General features: G+C 37.9%; 1 protein-coding gene across 1 annotated transcript in view; it reads left to right on the top strand.

Annotated features, from left to right (window-relative positions):
- CNTNAP2 (contactin associated protein-like 2) overlaps positions 1–17,199 on the top strand; it is a 2,040,635-nt gene that overhangs the window by 1,347,659 nt on the left and 675,777 nt on the right. The window contains 1 exon segment of the mRNA XM_021102606.1: positions 13,482–13,682. Coding sequence (XP_020958265.1) covers positions 13,482–13,682 — 201 coding nt within the window.

The following is a 17,199-nucleotide window of genomic DNA, read 5'->3' as shown; positions in this document are numbered from 1 at the left end:
GAAGTTAATGATCTACTGAGGCATATTCTTCATCTTGTTTGCCATAATAACTTACAGCCTTATCTCGTTTCTCAGAATACTTTTCCAATTACAGCCAGTACTTGATCATTTGCGCACACAGCACTTTACCTGAACAATTCTTGCAGTGCTTTTACCTTTTTTGTCTTGTTACCTGCCCTGAGACCGTCCTCAGAAGTTGTAGTTGCTGAGGGTAGAGCAGAGAGGAGAGACACTGCGGGTGTGTTAAGGATAGATATGCAGTGTCTGACTCTTCACTGACCTCTGTTTCCGTTGAAGATTCTCAGTGACCTCTAAAAGTTATACACCCGCCTCCTGCCCAGGCCTTGTCCTGTGCTTTCTTCCTTTTGCTCTCCTTCTAAACATCTCCCCTCAGTTACCGCATTCACTTCCATGGCACTAAATGCAATTCCACTGCATACAATTTCAAAATCCACATCTCCAGTTATGACTTGTCTCAATCTCCAGATGTTTACATCTTTTTTTTTTTTTTTTGTCTTTTTAGGGCTGCAACTGAGGCAAATGGAATTTCCCAGGCTAAGGGTCGAATTGGAGCTGTAGCTGCCAGCCTAAACCACAGCCACAGCAATGCCAGACCCGAGCCATTTCTGCAACCTACACCACAGCTCAAGGCAACGAGGGATCCTTTAACCCACTGAGTGTGTCCGGGGATAGAACCTGCATCCTCATGGATACTAGTCGGGTTCACTACCACTGAGCCATGACGGGAACTCCTATGTCTAATTGTTTATCTGATGTCAATATTTAACTTTCTCTTAGGTGTCTCAAATCTAGCTTGTTAAAGATGGAACTTTTGATCTCTTCACCAGCAAGACATGTCCATTTAGCTGTTTGTTTAAGCTTAAAAGCTGGCAATCATCCTACATACTTTCTTGCTTGCTCTCCCTACCACCCTGACCCACTCCCTGCCATATGCAATGCATCACTAATTTTTTTTTTTTTTTTGTCTTTTTGCCATTTCTAGGGCCGCTCCTGTGTCATACGGAGGCTCCCAGGCTAGGGGGTCGAATCGGAGCTGTAGCCGCTGGCCTATGCCACAGCCACAGCAACAGAAACACTGGATCCGAGCTGCGTCTGCGACCTACACCACAGCTCACGGCAATGCCAGATCCTAAACCCACTGAGCAAGGCCAGGGATCGAACCCGCAACCTCATGGTTCCTAGTTGGATTTGTTAACTACTGTGCCACGACAGGAACTCCAATTCATCACTAATTTTGATTTCTTCTATCAAATATATTTCAAGCTTATCTGCCTTACCTCCACTGCCATCACCCTGCTTCCAGCTGTGTTATCTCTATTCAGGCCTGCACATTGCCTGTCTGCTTCCACCGTCACCCCTTCCAATCTGTTCTCCAAACAGCTAGAGGGATCTTTTAAAAGTAGAGTCAGACTGTGTTGCCTCCCTGCTGAGAACCTTTCTGTGTTTCCTCTCACACTTTGCATCTTACCCACTTCTCACCATCCCAAACCCTTTGCAGAAGGGCTCCTCAGCCTGAGCCCCACCCCACTTCCTTCAGCTGCATCTGCTGAACCCAGTGCTGCTTCATTAGTTCAGCAAATCTTGATATACCAGGTCTTCCTTGAGACCATGAGGATTCAGCAAGGACAATGATGCCCATGTTGCTTCAGTCACAGAAGAGCTGTGCTTACAACAAATATCTTCTAAATACGATATGAGAAATGCAAACCAAGCATTAAACCTGGACTGTTAGGGAGGCAGATGGAGACGAATGGAGATCTAACCTGAACTTGGTGGGGCATTGGGAGTTGGGAACTGGGTGATATTTTGTAGCAAAGTACTAAAACCTGAGACATGATGGATCTAGAACTAGATAGGGCAAGGGGAAATGTTCTTGGCATCCAGACAGAATCTTCTGGATTTAGAGATGCTTTAATATTTTAGTTTCTCAGAGAATCTTTTTTTTTTTTTTTAAGCACGAAATCAACTAATACATTTGTACTTTTGTTAGAATTAAAGGGAGAACACCAGTTTTAGGCCTTTTGAATATGTTAACTCTGCTATCTTAAGGGTTTTCTTTCCCTAGAAAGTTATTTCTAGCTAATTATCCTCACCAAGGAACTTAATCTGTCAGACTGTCATGCTAATGTTCCTCACAATGGGGACTGCTTCACTGAATAGAAACTGAGTTAATGGGGAAAATTAAATACTTAAAGGAGTTGATTATTTGAGGATTTTCTTCCAAGGTGATAAATATTATCTGTATCATCAAAGCCTGGTGCTTGGTTTTAAAGGAGGGAGAAATGGCCACAAAGTTTCTTTCCTTTTTTTTTTTTTATTGAAGTATAGTTGATTTACAATGTTATGCTAGTTTCTAGTATACAGAAAAGTGATTCAGTCATATATATATATATACATTCTTTTTCATATTCTTTTCCCTTATGGTTTATTATAGAATATTTTGAATATAGTTCCCTGTGCTATACAGTAGGACCTTGTTATTTATCTATTTGATATGTGGTGATTTGTATACTAAATTATCTTTCCCTGCTTCCCCTTTGGTTACCATAAGTTTGTTTTCCTGTCTTTGAGTGTTTTTGTTGCCAAAACTTTCTGATGGGAAGTTGCTTTTATACCACAGCCCTTAGTGTCCCTGAAATGTAAATTGCTAGGGTATATTTGATCTTCCAAGGTTTCAAGAAGCAGACAGTAATGTGAGCTAGGGTCAACTTGAAAGTAAAGAACATCTTATAAGACTCTATCCTGTTAATAGTGCATCAAATTGTCATTTTTCCATTGTATGTTTCTGCAACATCAAAGCTTTTCAGATAGAAACTTCAGAAAGAATATAATTTCTCAGGTTAGCCTGATACAGCTTAGGTTTAAACTAAGTGCTAAGAGAAAATAAAATTCCCCAACAATAAAAAATAGATAAGATAACAATACTAGAGAATTTTTTTGAATGTGTTACAGAGTTCCCTTGTGGTGCTGTGGCTTTGGGATCTGGTGTTGTCCATGCAGCAGCCTAGGTTGCTGCTGGGGCATGGGTTTGATCCCTGGCCCAGGAACTTCCATATGCCATGGGCAAGGCCAAAAAAAAAAAAAAAGTGATGGTACATATGTTAAAGGATGTGGTGTAGCTAATAAGTGAGTTTATGATTTATATACTAAATCTGATTACTTGGATTATTCTGGCAGTTTCTTGAAGAGCAAGTTACTTTTTCAGGTTGTGCAGTGATTACTTATTTTGTGTAACTTCTTCCCACTAGCTCTTTAGTACCATGAAAAATATATTATTGCTTTCAGGTGCTCAGGGCTTAGAACAGTGCTTGGAATAAAGCAGGTCGTTGATGAATGAAAGCTCCTATGTTCAGAAACCCTTGCTATATAAGGAGATGTACACACATTTAGCATAGAATAATTGTTATCTTACTGTTCAACCCAGAAAAAAACAGTGGTAGTTTTAAGAAGCTCATTGTGCCTTAGATGTATTTTTATATTGCTCTTTTAAAAAATCCTTGCAGTTTATAAGATTTAAAAGATCTTATAAATATTGCAAGTACAGTACCAGGATTCTTTAATTTCAAATATCACTTTGTTTTACCTGCAAAGATTTTCTAACTTTTTTTGAAGCTTGCTAAATTTTGGAGTCATCTAGTGGGATTTATAACTATATTTAAAATGGTTATTTTATAGAATCATTGATGATAGTGATAGAGTCTTGTTGGAAACAAAATAAAGAAAGGGTTAAGGTATATTATTAGCACAGTATAACTTCTGTAGACTGCTAGGCACTATTCTAAGAATTTAAGATTCATAAGTAAACCAGTTTAATTTTAAAGTTATCTGATATATTGAAGTTTGTAGTCTATGAGGAAGGTGGGGGTGGGAGGCAGGCAATGCAAAATAAAAACAACTAAATTATATACTATGTTCAAATACCATATGTTTGGGCTATGGGTTTGGAAGAGGTAAGGGACAGAGTGGGTTTTAGTTTAGATAAGATAGACCCCACGGACCTCAATGAGAACATGCCATCTGAATCAAGACAAAATGGAAATGAGGGTGTTAGCCTTGAGACCATAAGGGAAAAATGCCTTCTAGGCAAGGAAAACAGCCACACAAAGGCCTTAAACCATGAGCGTCTGGCATATTCCAACCACAGGTAGGTCAGTGTTGGAAAGTAAATATTTAAAGAGTTTCTTCTCTGTAGAAAGCTTTATTTGCGCTGTCTTTTAGGTTGCCACTGGGGAGAGAGAGGGGTGGACTTGGAATCTGGGGTTAATAGATGCAAACTATTTTATTGCCTTTAGAATGGATAAGCAGTGAGATCCTGCTGTGTAGCACTGGGAACTATATCTAGTCACTTATGATGGAGCATGATGGAGGATAATGTGAGAAAAGGAATGTGTATATACTGTTTTACATGTGCGACTGGGTCACTTTGCTGTATAGTAGAAAATCAACAGAACACTGTAAACCAACTGTAATAGAAAAAATACAAATCATTTAAAAAATATTTAAAGAGATTTTTTTAACCTAGTGTGTGCAATATATTTGACAGTATTTTTAAATAATCGGGAGTGTTATCTTTAAAACACTTAAAGGTCCACAGAAATGGTCAGTCATTAATCCGAGATGACATTTACTGGGTGTACAAAATTGAACTCAGATCAAAATCTAATTCCCATTATAGGAAACAAGAATCAAAGAGTAACATTCCCTTGCTTCACAGGCTAGAAATCTTCTTACTGCCACGGAGATAAATCCCAACTATCAAATACACACAAACTACATCTCTACCCAGCATGAGAGAAAAAGAAAAGGGAAGATGAGCTTGTCTAAGTATTGATATAAATGCAGTCAGTAACTCTAGCCATATTGTAAAGGAATGTTAACATCTCTACAATGGAACAAAAACATTAACAAATATCTTTCTTCCCAGAAAATAGCTAATATCTTCCTAGAAAAAAGACACACCTAGGTTCCAAATTGTTCTTCAGGTGGTTAAGAATGATCCACCATTATTTATACTTGCTCACAGCACTCGATTTGTCATCCATCTTTGAGCTGGAATTGAGAGCATAAAAATAATCAACATTTTCCACCACCTGCAGAACATCATCTGTACTTTTAGCCTGTTTCCTCAGTGCTTCCTGCAGGGGTTCCATCTGCTTTATATACCTGATTTCTCTACACGTGATTAAAGCTGCTTATGCCACCTGAGCTGCAGACCGAGCTGGCATTATGGTACCACTCAAACCACCACAGCCTGCCACGTGAAACAGCCTCTATAATACTAGGGTTTAGATTAAACAGATGCTTGTAATTCTCACACAATATATATTTGTGAAGAAAAACATGAGACCATATTTCAAATAATTTAAATTATGTCAGGAGGATCATAACCATTGAGAAAACCTAAACAAAACAATGATCTGTAAAATTAATGGTCGGGACCTCCAGCCGTGGCACAGTGGATTAAGAATCCCACTACGGCACTGCAGAGGTGTAGGTTCGATTGCCAGCTTGTTGCAGTGGGTTAAGGGATCCATCATTGCTGCAGCTTCAGCATAGTCCCTCGCCCAGGGAAAAAGTAACGATCTTTAAATTTATCTACCTGGAAGACTGATGGAATTTTCAAATAGATCCTCCTACAAATGACTAACGACAAAAGCAAAACCAAGAAATTATTACAACCTACCATTGTTGTAGCCTAACAGAATTTATAGAATTAGTTAGTTAATGCTTCAGAAAATCAGCTGTTTAAGAAATTGTTTTGTCACCTATGCAGTAAAGCACACATAGCTCATGTAAAATGACCAACATCTCCAAATGTTTACTTTAGTAAGTCTGAATCATCATGTAAAATTCACCTGAAACAAGGTATCTGATAATTGTTTGCTAAAAAGCAAAAAAAATAAATAAATAAATAAATTTTTTTTGTTTTAATATGAAGTCTTTCTAGTTTGTATCCGACATCCACCTTAAATATAACATCGAATATAAAGCTTAGGGATATCCCTTATTCTATTCCAGTTGGCTTGTTCCAGATTTCAGAGGAAAAGCTTTCAGCTCTTCACTGTTGAGAATGATGTTAGCTGTGGGCTTGTCATACATGACTTTGGAGAAATGTATTTTTAAAATTTAAGTTAATCTATCTCCACAGCTTTTCAACACCATGACAATGTACTAGACATTTTAACCTATGTGCAATTGTTATGATTCTGCAATCTTATACTTCACTAATCCAGATCCTTCTATCTCCAGTTGATCCAAATATGATTTACTGAACTATTTTGTCTCTAAGCAATTTGATCTGAGCTATGAAAAGAATGAAATGCTCTTATCATTATTTTCATATGGCTCATCCCTATTTAACTTTCATGATTCCCTGAAAATGCCATGTCTGCTTGGTTACTTCATGGCTTTCTAAAACTGTGTTTGCAGACTTTCCATGCGAACCCACAATACCCTGTGCATCTCTGTTTTAGCATCTATTTGCAATTTGTAATTTCAAGAGTAGTGTTTTCTCCCCTCCACTGGACTATGAGCTTGTCGAGGATAAGAATGAAAATCTTTTTCATCCTTGTGCTTTCAGAACCTAACACGGTGCTGAAACAGATCAAAACCTCAGCAATGGTTTATGAATACGTACATGGCTGAATTATATTACTGTTTTAGACATTTTTCTTGATGCAATAACTTACATATGATTGTCATGTAAAGGTCTAAAATAGTGTCTATATTTTCTTTCCCCTTCCCCTTGAAAAGTAGTGGAGTGCTGTGAAGAAGGCAATAAAAATTTGGATGTTTCACCAAGCATAGCACCACTGGGTCAAAGAGACGTGTAGTGAAAAGAGCACTAAATCCAAAATTAGGGGACAAAGTTTCCATCATTTTACCACTAACTTTTCATCTTCATTTGGCCAAGCTACATATCACTTTTGACATATAGTTTCTTTTTTTTTAATTGAAGTATAGTTGATTTACAATATTGTGTTTGTTGCAGGTATACAGCAAAGTGATTCAGGATATATATACACATATGTATATATGTGTGTGTGTGTGTGTGTGTATAATTTCTTTTTCAGATTCTCTTCCTTTACAGGATATTACAAGATACTGAATATAGTTCCCTATGCTACATAGTGGGTCCTTGTTTTTTTTTTTAATATATAATAGTGGTGTATCTGTTAATCCCAAACTTCTAACTTATCCCTTCCCTTACCACTTTACCCTTTAGTAATGATAAGTTTTCTTTCTATGTCTTTGAGTCTATTTATGTTTTGTAAATAAGTTTGTTTTATGGGTGAGATATATGTATATACTCACATCTTCTTTATCTAATCCTCTGTTGATGGACACTGAGGTTGCTTCCATGTCTTAGCTCTTGTAAGTAATGCTGCTATGAACATTGGGGTGCATATATATTTTTGAATTGGAGTTTTCATCTTTTCCAGATATATGCCCAGGAGTGGGATTACAGGATCGTATGGTAACTCTGTTGTACTTGATTTCTTAATGTCTAAAAGAGTAGAGTCATAATGGATGCTCTCTAAGATAACATTATATTAATATTATTTGGGACTCAACATTTTTCACATGGTTACCTTTAAATGGTAGGTTTACTTCCCTTGGGTGGTTTATCTATAAGGCTATGAACATAAGAAATACTTGTTAATGTTATAGCATTTCATTGGAGATCCTTGCTCATTTCTTGCTCATAGCTGAAATTCAGTTATTGATTTACTGAATCAGTATAATTACCATTAAGACTTTTCACGCACAAAGAAAACAACAGACTAAATTATGCAGTTTATGAGTTCCTGCTGTGGTGCAGCAGGTTAAAGATCTAGCTCCAGTTATGTTGCTCTAAGAGTGAGAGACCTAAAGTCATTCCTGTAGAGTAACTGTAACAGGTAATGGGGCTGCTAAGGGATCTGGACTACAACTGGATGCTGATCATGCCCACCTAACAAGTTTTATATATCATTTAAAATATAAGTAATTTATATTATAATATTCCCTTCTTTTTAAAGGTCATTTCAGGTTTAATATGAATAATGGTAAAAAAAAATCTCTCATATTAACAAATTGGGCATTAACCAGCACTATGATATTGTTTGAAAATCAGAAACACTTAGATGAATATACAGATGTATAGGACTCAAAAAAATTTCCATTGCTATGTCTCTGGTTACAGCTGTGGCACAGGTTGGTGGATCCCTGGCCCAGGAACTTCTTCATGTCATGGCTACAGCCACCAAAAAAAAAAAAAGTACTGTATATAGACCTGCTCTATAATGTGTGCTTCAGATTGTATATGGATAACATAGAAAAGAGTCAAACAACAGTCATATACTTGATGAAGAAACTGATTATATTCTGGGAGGAACAATTCTTTGCTCTTTTTACTGGTCATTTCCTGGCTTCATCAGGCCCTGATTAGAACTCCAGCCATGCAAGGAATTGGGTTCTCATGAAGTGAACTATTTGAAAATTACAGATAGGATAAAGGGTCACTTATAGGTGGCAGAGGGACCTTTCTAATGTACATATATCACCATAACTAAGTTGGGTAGTCTTGAAGACTCCATAATTGCCAAGGAGAGGAATATATTTCCACCATATGTTCCACATGTGCCCCAATATTTGAAGTACATCGTTAAATCAGCTATATTTAAAACAATTTACAATATGACAATTTTTAAATAGGTAATTGCATGATAAGAAAGATACCAAGTTCTCAATAATCACAAAGGGCATTTTCTTAACACACTAATCCAAGAGAGTATTTGAAATACTTGTTTAACAATTGCTTCTTCATGAAAGTAAAACAGTGGCAGAAAGCTAGAATGTTCCATACACAGAAGTTTCTGTTTGCATTACACACATATCTAATAATATATATTCTATAAATACACTGTGAATATAGGAATAAGCTTTTTAATTTTTCCACTTATGATACTAATGAAGAAAAATCCAAATAGCATAACTTTCTTCTAGATGCTGGATACCTGCAAAATCATTAATATCCATTCATCAAGATTTAATAGCTCTAAAGGAGCCATTGCAATGTGTAATATGCAAGCATTAAAAAATAATTTGCAAGATGCATCAACAGTAATTGGTTTATGCTATCAAAGTGAAGCTTATATATTACCGTTTAGCATGCTGTGACATTGCAAAAAGTTTTAAATCTTTATAAATATGTACATATATATATATAAAATTTTTCAAACCTTTCTGAAGTATAATTTTATTAAAGCAAAGAATAGTTTGTCAAAGCAAACTACTTTCACTTGCTCCAAACCTTCCAATGCTAATGGCTTTCCATCTCACTTTGAGGTCCCTTTCCCCTCATCTCCATTACATTTCTGCCTTCAGCCTCTGCTCTTTTCCCCTTCTTCACTCACCAGCCCCCTTATAAGCCTGAGAGATATCTGGAATATTCCAGAGTTAGAACATTTTCATTTGCATTCCTCCATCTAGATAACTACTTCATTTAAATGTCACTGTCTCAGGGCTTTTATGGTCTCCTCTGCCTTTAAAAACACAATCACCATCCACACAGTCTATTCTTCCCTTCCCTGACTGAGTTTTTCTCCTCACCATTATATTTGATAAATACATATTTTATTGCCTGTTTTCTTTTCGCTACTAGAATGTAAGAATGTAAGCTGCAGAAATTTATGAATGCTTTTTTTGTTGTGGTTTCTATGGTGCCTAGCTCTGTATTGGTCTCCCAGTAGATACATGATAATATTTGTTGAGTGAATGAGTAAGTTATAAAACAAATATAAAGAGATAATGCATATAGATTTGATGCTGAAATGTGTAAGATGAGCTGGTTGGAAACTAGAATTTAGGGCCAAAAAGTCACCAGGACCAAAATGTTAGAGATTCATCAATATTAACAAATTGGTTAATGTTTTTAAAGTTATTGGCAGAAACCATAATAAGTGACCATTCTGTTTTACTTGCTCGATTAAGGTTTGCTTTTATGAACATTATTGTATGCATATTAAAAGGGGGTTCATGATACTTAAAGGAGGTCAGATTAGAATGCTACTCCATCATGAATTAAAGAAGGAGATGTTGAGAGTTCTCTTGTGGCAAGTCGATTAAGGTTAAGGATCCAGCGTTGTCACTTCAGTGGCTTGGGTAGCTGCCCTGGCCCAGGAACTTCCACATACCATGGTTGCATCCAAAAACAAACAAACAAAAAAAAAAAAACAAAGGAGAGGCCTGGAACACTGCTACAGGACAAGGCTTTTGGTAAGGTTTTGTTTTTTAAAAAAAGAAAGAAAGAGAGGGAGGGAGGGATGGAAGAAGAAAGAGGAAAGAGGAACGAGGGAGGAAAAGGTAAGTAGTGTCAAGCATTAGAGAATTCTATGCCATAGACTGATTGTAATAGAAAAGAGGTAAAATAACCTAATTCAATTAAAGAATTTTTAATTAGGTGATAATGAATCTGCAGGTCCGGATATAAATGGCATTGTTTGTTTTCAAAATCATGTCAGAAAGTGACAGAATTGCCAAAATACGCTGTAGCTGTTCTTGTTGTATCAGAGCTAAGGGAAGGCCGTTCTGATTAGATCAAAGGTAAAACTGGAAAAATGATTATACTATTAAAAAAAAACGATTACAAGAAACACCATAACTGAACTTGTTTTAACTGATTTAAGAAGAGCAAGCTGGAAAGTATTCTGACAGAAGCATATTGTAAAAGATGAAAGGAAATGCAGCTCTGAGGAGTCCAGAGTTTCTCAGCATAGTCTTGGCAGAACTTGAACCAAAGTGGTTTTCGGAAGTTCCTTTATCAAGTATTTGCATTCTGTTTATTCTTGTTAATTCATTCTTCTGTCCAGTAATATTTTTGAAGCCCTACTATGTGCCGATTACGATTCTAAGCATTGAAAACAAAGCCTGCTTTCTTTCCTTCTAGCAAAGGAAGTCAGACGTTAAAGAGTACTCTAATGTGCCCTAAGATAGAGAGCAATGCTCTGGAGAAAAACAAAGCAGGACAGGTAGATGGAAGGCAGCTGTGGGGTGGGGTGGAGAATCAGAAGGGAAGATTGGCGCTGGAGCTAAGATCTGGAGGGGAGGGAGGAGGCAGAGGAAGTCTGAGGAAAGGCAGCTCTAGAGCAAAGAGCAAGTGGGGTCTCCAAGAAGGGGCCTGGCCCATTGGCCTGTTCAGGGAACCCAAGGAGGTCAGTGTGGGCAGAACCCTAGGAGCAAGGAAGATGTTAGTCAGGTGGCAGGGAGGAACTGGATTGTCAGGGCCTTCGGCCATTCCAAGAATTAGACTTTGTGCAGGAGATAGGACCCAAAGTGTCAGCAGAGTGACTGAGTCTGACTTGTGCTTGAAAAGCCTCAGCCTGCTGCCATGTTGAGGGGAGGCTTCAAGGTACAAGGGTGAAAAGAGGGGTCTGGTTAGATGTTATTGTGGGATGCAGGCGATGGAGGCAGTACTTAGAGCAGAGCATTGGTGAGGGCTGGGAGTGGGGGGAGAAGTGCTCAGATTCTGAAGACCAATTGAAGGGTGAGCAGACTTGAGTTCCTAACAGGCTTCTGGAGGAGGTGAAAGAAAAGCTCCAGAGCTTTTGTCCAACAACTGGCGAAATGGAGTTGTCATTTCCTGGACTAGGAAGATCACTTGAGGGGCAAGTTCATGATGTCTCTCTTAATCTATTGCTATCGCTCTTTGTCTCTCTCTCCTCTTGTAATTTATCACTTATCTGTTGAAAAACTAAACTGTATGATCTATACAGTTTTCTACAGCAGGGATTTTGTTGAATGTTTCCCTCTGGTGTCATGTAACATGTTCCCCTTTCCCCTGTATTTTTCTAGAAATTGTCAGCTAGGTCTATAAGCTTGGCAAAAATTCCCTTCTGATTTTTGTCCACCCTGCTTCACTGTAGTGCTGTGTACCTGACCTCCCCTCCCAACCCCATGAGGCATATCTCCTCTGGTTTTGCTTGCGGGTTTATTAGCAGCCAGGAATAATCCTACTTAAAAAAATGATAACGCTTTAATTTATCATTTACTCTTCTTTTATGTGCTGAAATATTTCCATAAATGGAGTATTTAGTTAAGTTATAGTTCATTTATGTGAAGTACACTAAATGCTGGATTCCCTGCCTTTATTTACTGATATTCAGAAGTTAACTAGCATCTTCTAAAATTAGTTATTATTTTTTTTTAGTGAGCCCATGGAATTAAATATACTTGATGTATTTTAATCCATTGCAGGAAATTCTGATTGATATTAATTAAAATCATGCTCTTTGATCCTGGTTTGTTGTTTTTTTTTTAACTGCCCTGTCTCCAGTAGTTTCTTTTTGAAGTGACAATGGGTAAGATCCTCTTACCCATTTCCATCCCTAGAATCAGTCATTTCTCCAGGAGCCTAGTTTTGTTTTCTCTTAACGGAAAAATGGTCTAGGGAGCTCCCATCGTTGCTCAGCAGAAACAGATCTGACTAGTATCCATGAGGATGCAGGTTGGATCTCTGGCCTTGCTCAGTGGGTTAAGGATCCGGCTCTAAGGTGAACTGTGGTGTAGGTGGCAGACACGGCTGAAATCTGGCATTGCTATAGCTGTGGCTGTGGCATAGACCCATGGCTACAGCTCCAATTCGAAACCTAGCCTGGGAACCTCAATACGCCATATGCCTAAAAAGCCAAAAAAAAAAAGAAAAGAAAAGAAAATAGTCTTGAGTGATGACAGTTTGGTGCCAGATGTTAGTCCTTATTTGCGGACTTTTTCGGTGGACAAAGCTAGGACATGATTCTACATTTTTTAAAAGATAACATCATCGTGGGTTCCTAGTGATGTTTCTAAATCAAATGCAGAAAAGTATATAGGATTTTAATTTAACCTCATCAGTCTTCTATTTGATTCTCCTTTACAAATATTGAAATTTTCAGGGTCCAAAACACCAGGGAGATCACTTATTCGCATCATCCCACATGTGTAGGGTGTTTCAATTACAGAGCATGCAGTGCCTAATTTTACCTGAAAGGTCAAGGTGGAAAGAACATTTGTTAACAAGATGCATTTTCTGATTAGAAAAAAACGTTTGTACGAAGATCCAGGGGTTGAGAGCACATGGTTCATTTAGGAAGGAGCAGATACTGCACTACGGGAGCGGGGAGGAATTACAGAGTTGGGAAGGCCCTGAAACACAGTGGGCCTCACATTCAATGCTGCAGACCTGAGACTCAAACAGGTACTCAGGCTATTTGGTTTTGCTTTGCATTTGTTTTTAATAAAAAATATTACCTTTCTGCTAGGTCTATATATGCAGACCTTAGGTGTGAGAACTTAGGTTAGTTTAAGCATTACTGTTCTTACCTCTGTTCTTTAGCAGTACAGGCAGAGCACCAGGCAAAGTGTGGCTTACTTATTTTCTGACATTTGCAGATGCATTTGTAGTCTAATGATCTATTGTCCTGGCATTTTTCTCCCCACAGAGGACAAAGTATGGACCATCGTGTCTCACGATCTGCAGATGCAGACAACCGTGGTCGGCTACAACCCAGAAAAATACTCCGTGACACAGCTCATTTACAGCGCCTCCATGGACCAGATCAGCGCCATCACCGACAGTGCTGAGTTCTGTGAGCAGTACGTCTCCTACTTCTGCAAGATGTCGAGGTTGTTGAACACCCCAGGTAGGCTGAGAATGGAATGTTACTTTTAATTACTATCTCAGCTGGTGATTGGAATGGCCTAAACAATCCAACAGGTGTGGCTTATTATCTTCACAGTCCACCCTTCAAAGTGCAGGCAGCTGTGAAAGTAAAATACACCGCTTGGTTTGTTTTCTGGGGAAGGAAGCTAAGAGCATACGCTTTTTTAGATTTTTTTTTTTTTCAATTTTCTATGCATATATATGTGTGTGTGAGTGTTTCTAGTGCTTAATTATCAGTAGTTGCTTTGGGCAAAAGTTTATCAGAGCTGCTTGTGACCTTTCAAGTAATTCCCTTTGAGTTCTTCACTTGTCTTTAATGTAGAGATGAAAGTATTCCAAAGGCTGTTAGCAGGTAAATAGCATATAAAATAGCAATAGAATTTAGATCTCTTTGTTATCTGTAGTCATTTAACAGTATCTCTTGATCTTAAGAAGTCTGCCCTAATATTTTTTTTCATTTTGGCTTACTTTAAGCAATGCTTCAGGACGTGTGTGTTGGGAATGTAGGGAATAGAATTTTCAAAGGATATATTGGAAATATCTTTACCACAAGTGCCACACACTCTGGGATTCTTGGCAATAAATTCAACATGTTGACAGAAAACAATCTTTCTGCCTGTGGTTTAACGTAGTGGATGTAAAAAGTGTGCTTTAAGTCATGGAAACAAGGTTCCCACTTTTCAGCCTTGCTGCTTCTTGGGTGTGTGACCCTGGGGAAGGTCATTGAATCCCTCTGCCCCAGTTTCCAGAGTCTTTTTCAGTCAAATTGGTATTATAATGCCTTTTTCAGAGTGATTTTTGAGAATTTAATGAGGGAATTACTAACTGCTTATTACAGGATAGGGCTTGATGCACTTAAGGACTGAATAAATAGTAAGGAGTATACTGATTTTTTTTTTTTAAACACTAAGCAACTTTGGAAGTGACATTGTGTCCGAGACCAACGGGCTGTTCGATGCCCCAAATCAGTGTTGTACTGGAGCCAGTGTTGTAGGGAGTCAATGACAGAGAAGAGTTTATAAGCAAGACAGTATATACTGTCTTGAAGATTTAAGTACTTTTTATGTACAAAGCCTTGTGCTGAAATTATGGACAAGTGTAACGCATGAATTCTAAGTAAAATCTGTAAAACATGAAAATGATTGGTTCAGACAATTAGTGCTTCTGCTATTTGGAGAAAGGCACGAGATGGCTGAGATGTTAAAGTGCTGCTTCATTAAAAAGTTCGAAAGGCAGTTCAAGGTTGGTGAAAGAGAATAAACAAGGGTCTGAAAGACAGAATACGAATATTGCTTCAGGCCACGATGAGAGTAGTTGAGCAGAAGCAGAGTTCACTGGAGAGTAGTAAGAAATAAGTTTGGAAAGTAAAAACGGAGAAAACAAAATGTGATGGCGGGATTTTTTTCCTGAAGGCCAGTGCTTCTTAGGCTTTGATATACAGTGAATATTCTGAGTGGATTAATAAAACACAAAGTGCTGGGCTCCATTCCCTCATTTTCTGATTCAATAGGTCTTGAGGTGGGGTTCCAGAATTTTCATTTGTAACAAGTGCTGTGGACTGAATTGTGTCTCCCCCACCCTCCCCCCGCCACACCTCCAAATTCATATGTTGAAGTCTTAATCCCCAATGTGACTGTATTTGAGCTAAGGCTTTTTAGGAGATAATTAAGGTTAAATGAGGTTATAAGGCTGGGGTCCTAATCTGATTGGTTTGGTGGTCTCTATAAAGAGGAAGAGAGCCCTCATTAGAAACCAAACTGGCCAGCGCCTTGATCTTGGACTTCAGCCTCCAGAATTGTAAGAAAGTAAATGTTTGTTGTTTAAGCCCAACCCATGGTATTTTGCTATGGCAGCCTGAGCAGACTAGTTCAGTGAGTTCCCCAGTGAGGATATTGCTGGTCTAGAGACCAGCCAGTCTGAGACCCATAGCTGTGGGCAATAGACATCGTTAAGGTCCCTACAATGGTTTTTCTATCCACCTTCACTATCACAGCCTTTTTTTTTTTTTTTTTTTTTTTTTTTTGCCTGAATCCTGTTTCTGGTGCCAGGAAAAGTCAACCAAGGATTATGGAAAATCTGGGTACTAGCACTAGGCACAGTTAATGAATCCCACCAGCTTGTCTGCACTCAGTTTCATGAGTTGGGTTCTCCTTATTGAAGTTCATTCCGGAGATTTCAGTCAGTCAGTCTCCAGTCCTGGTGGGGATGGGGTAAAGGAAAATTGCTGTCCAGAAAGATAACCTGGTACCATCAGCTTTCTTTTCTTTATTTCCTTCCATTTGTCTATTAAACGCCAAAGTCAACTTTTACTGTCAGAATTTTGTTCTGGTGGTTAAGAAACACAATACAAGTTCCAAATAAATATAACTTAGAGTTCAGGCACTAGGAAAATTAGGTTGGAGTTTAACACAATACAACTTCCAAATAAATATAACTTAGAGTTCAGGCACCAGGAAAATTAGGTTGCCTTTAATGCTTCTGGTCTTGTAGTTCCTTCCTTTTCCTTCCCTACTTTGGTACCCTCTGTCCCTTCCCCCAACCACCAAGAAGCCTCACACACTTATTACCCTCCTTTTGAAGACACAGGATATCTAAAACCATCGGGAAATGTAGGATACATTTTTTTTTAAACAATACTTCAGTTACATTTTCTAATAATAAGCAAAACATAATTCTCTTCAACCTCCAGACACCTTTTCAGAGGAAAAGCTTCTAGACTGAAATCAAGAGAGAATCTGCACAATAAGCACATTATTTTCTTTGTGTTTCTAGACATTTGCAGATTTTTATTGTACTTAATAAACTGTACCTTGAAAATAAGTTTATCATGTGCTTCCTGCCTTTTGAACACGCACCATGTATCAAAGACAGGATTGGTGCTTAATAAGTGTCTCCTGACTGGAATAAAGTAAAAAAATATAGTTTTAAATATTACCTCATCCAGCTTTCAAGCAGTTGTTTTTAAATAAGTGTGTACATCAGAATTTTCAGGTTGTTTGTCACAATACTGATTCCCATGATTCTGACCTGGTAGAATTTGGTTTGGGCACAGGGATGTTTGCTTTTAATAAACAGCCACAGGTCATTCTGTAAACCAAACATTGAAAAATACCATCTTTAACTTACGGCCTGTGGTCTCTCATTTAGATTTTAAGGTGTTAGTCCTTCATGTGGGGGAAAATTAAAGGGGATATGAGAACTTGTCTGAGCAATTGAAATAAAATAGCATACATAACTACCTGTTCCTCAGCTAAAATAAATTTGCATAGTGGTTTTTTTTTTTAAATTCTTTTCACAGACTAAATTTTTTAAAGTGAATTTCAGCCTACCCTTCTGAGTCATTTTTCATGTCCCAGTTTCTATTTTCCAGACTAATTAATCAGTAGAACAGCTGAGGAATGGAAAAGGAGTGGTTGATATAGCAAGTTTTTCTGTATTACTATAATCTATATATGTCCAAATATGAAAGAACACAATTTAATAAAAATCTTTAATTT

Source organism: Sus scrofa, chromosome 9 (genome assembly GCF_000003025.6).
Source record: "Sus scrofa isolate TJ Tabasco breed Duroc chromosome 9, Sscrofa11.1, whole genome shotgun sequence".
Classification (NCBI taxonomy): domain Eukaryota; kingdom Metazoa; phylum Chordata; class Mammalia; order Artiodactyla; family Suidae; genus Sus; species Sus scrofa.
The sequence above is the reverse complement of the archived record's forward strand: the minus strand, read 5'-3'. Positions and strand labels throughout refer to the sequence as shown.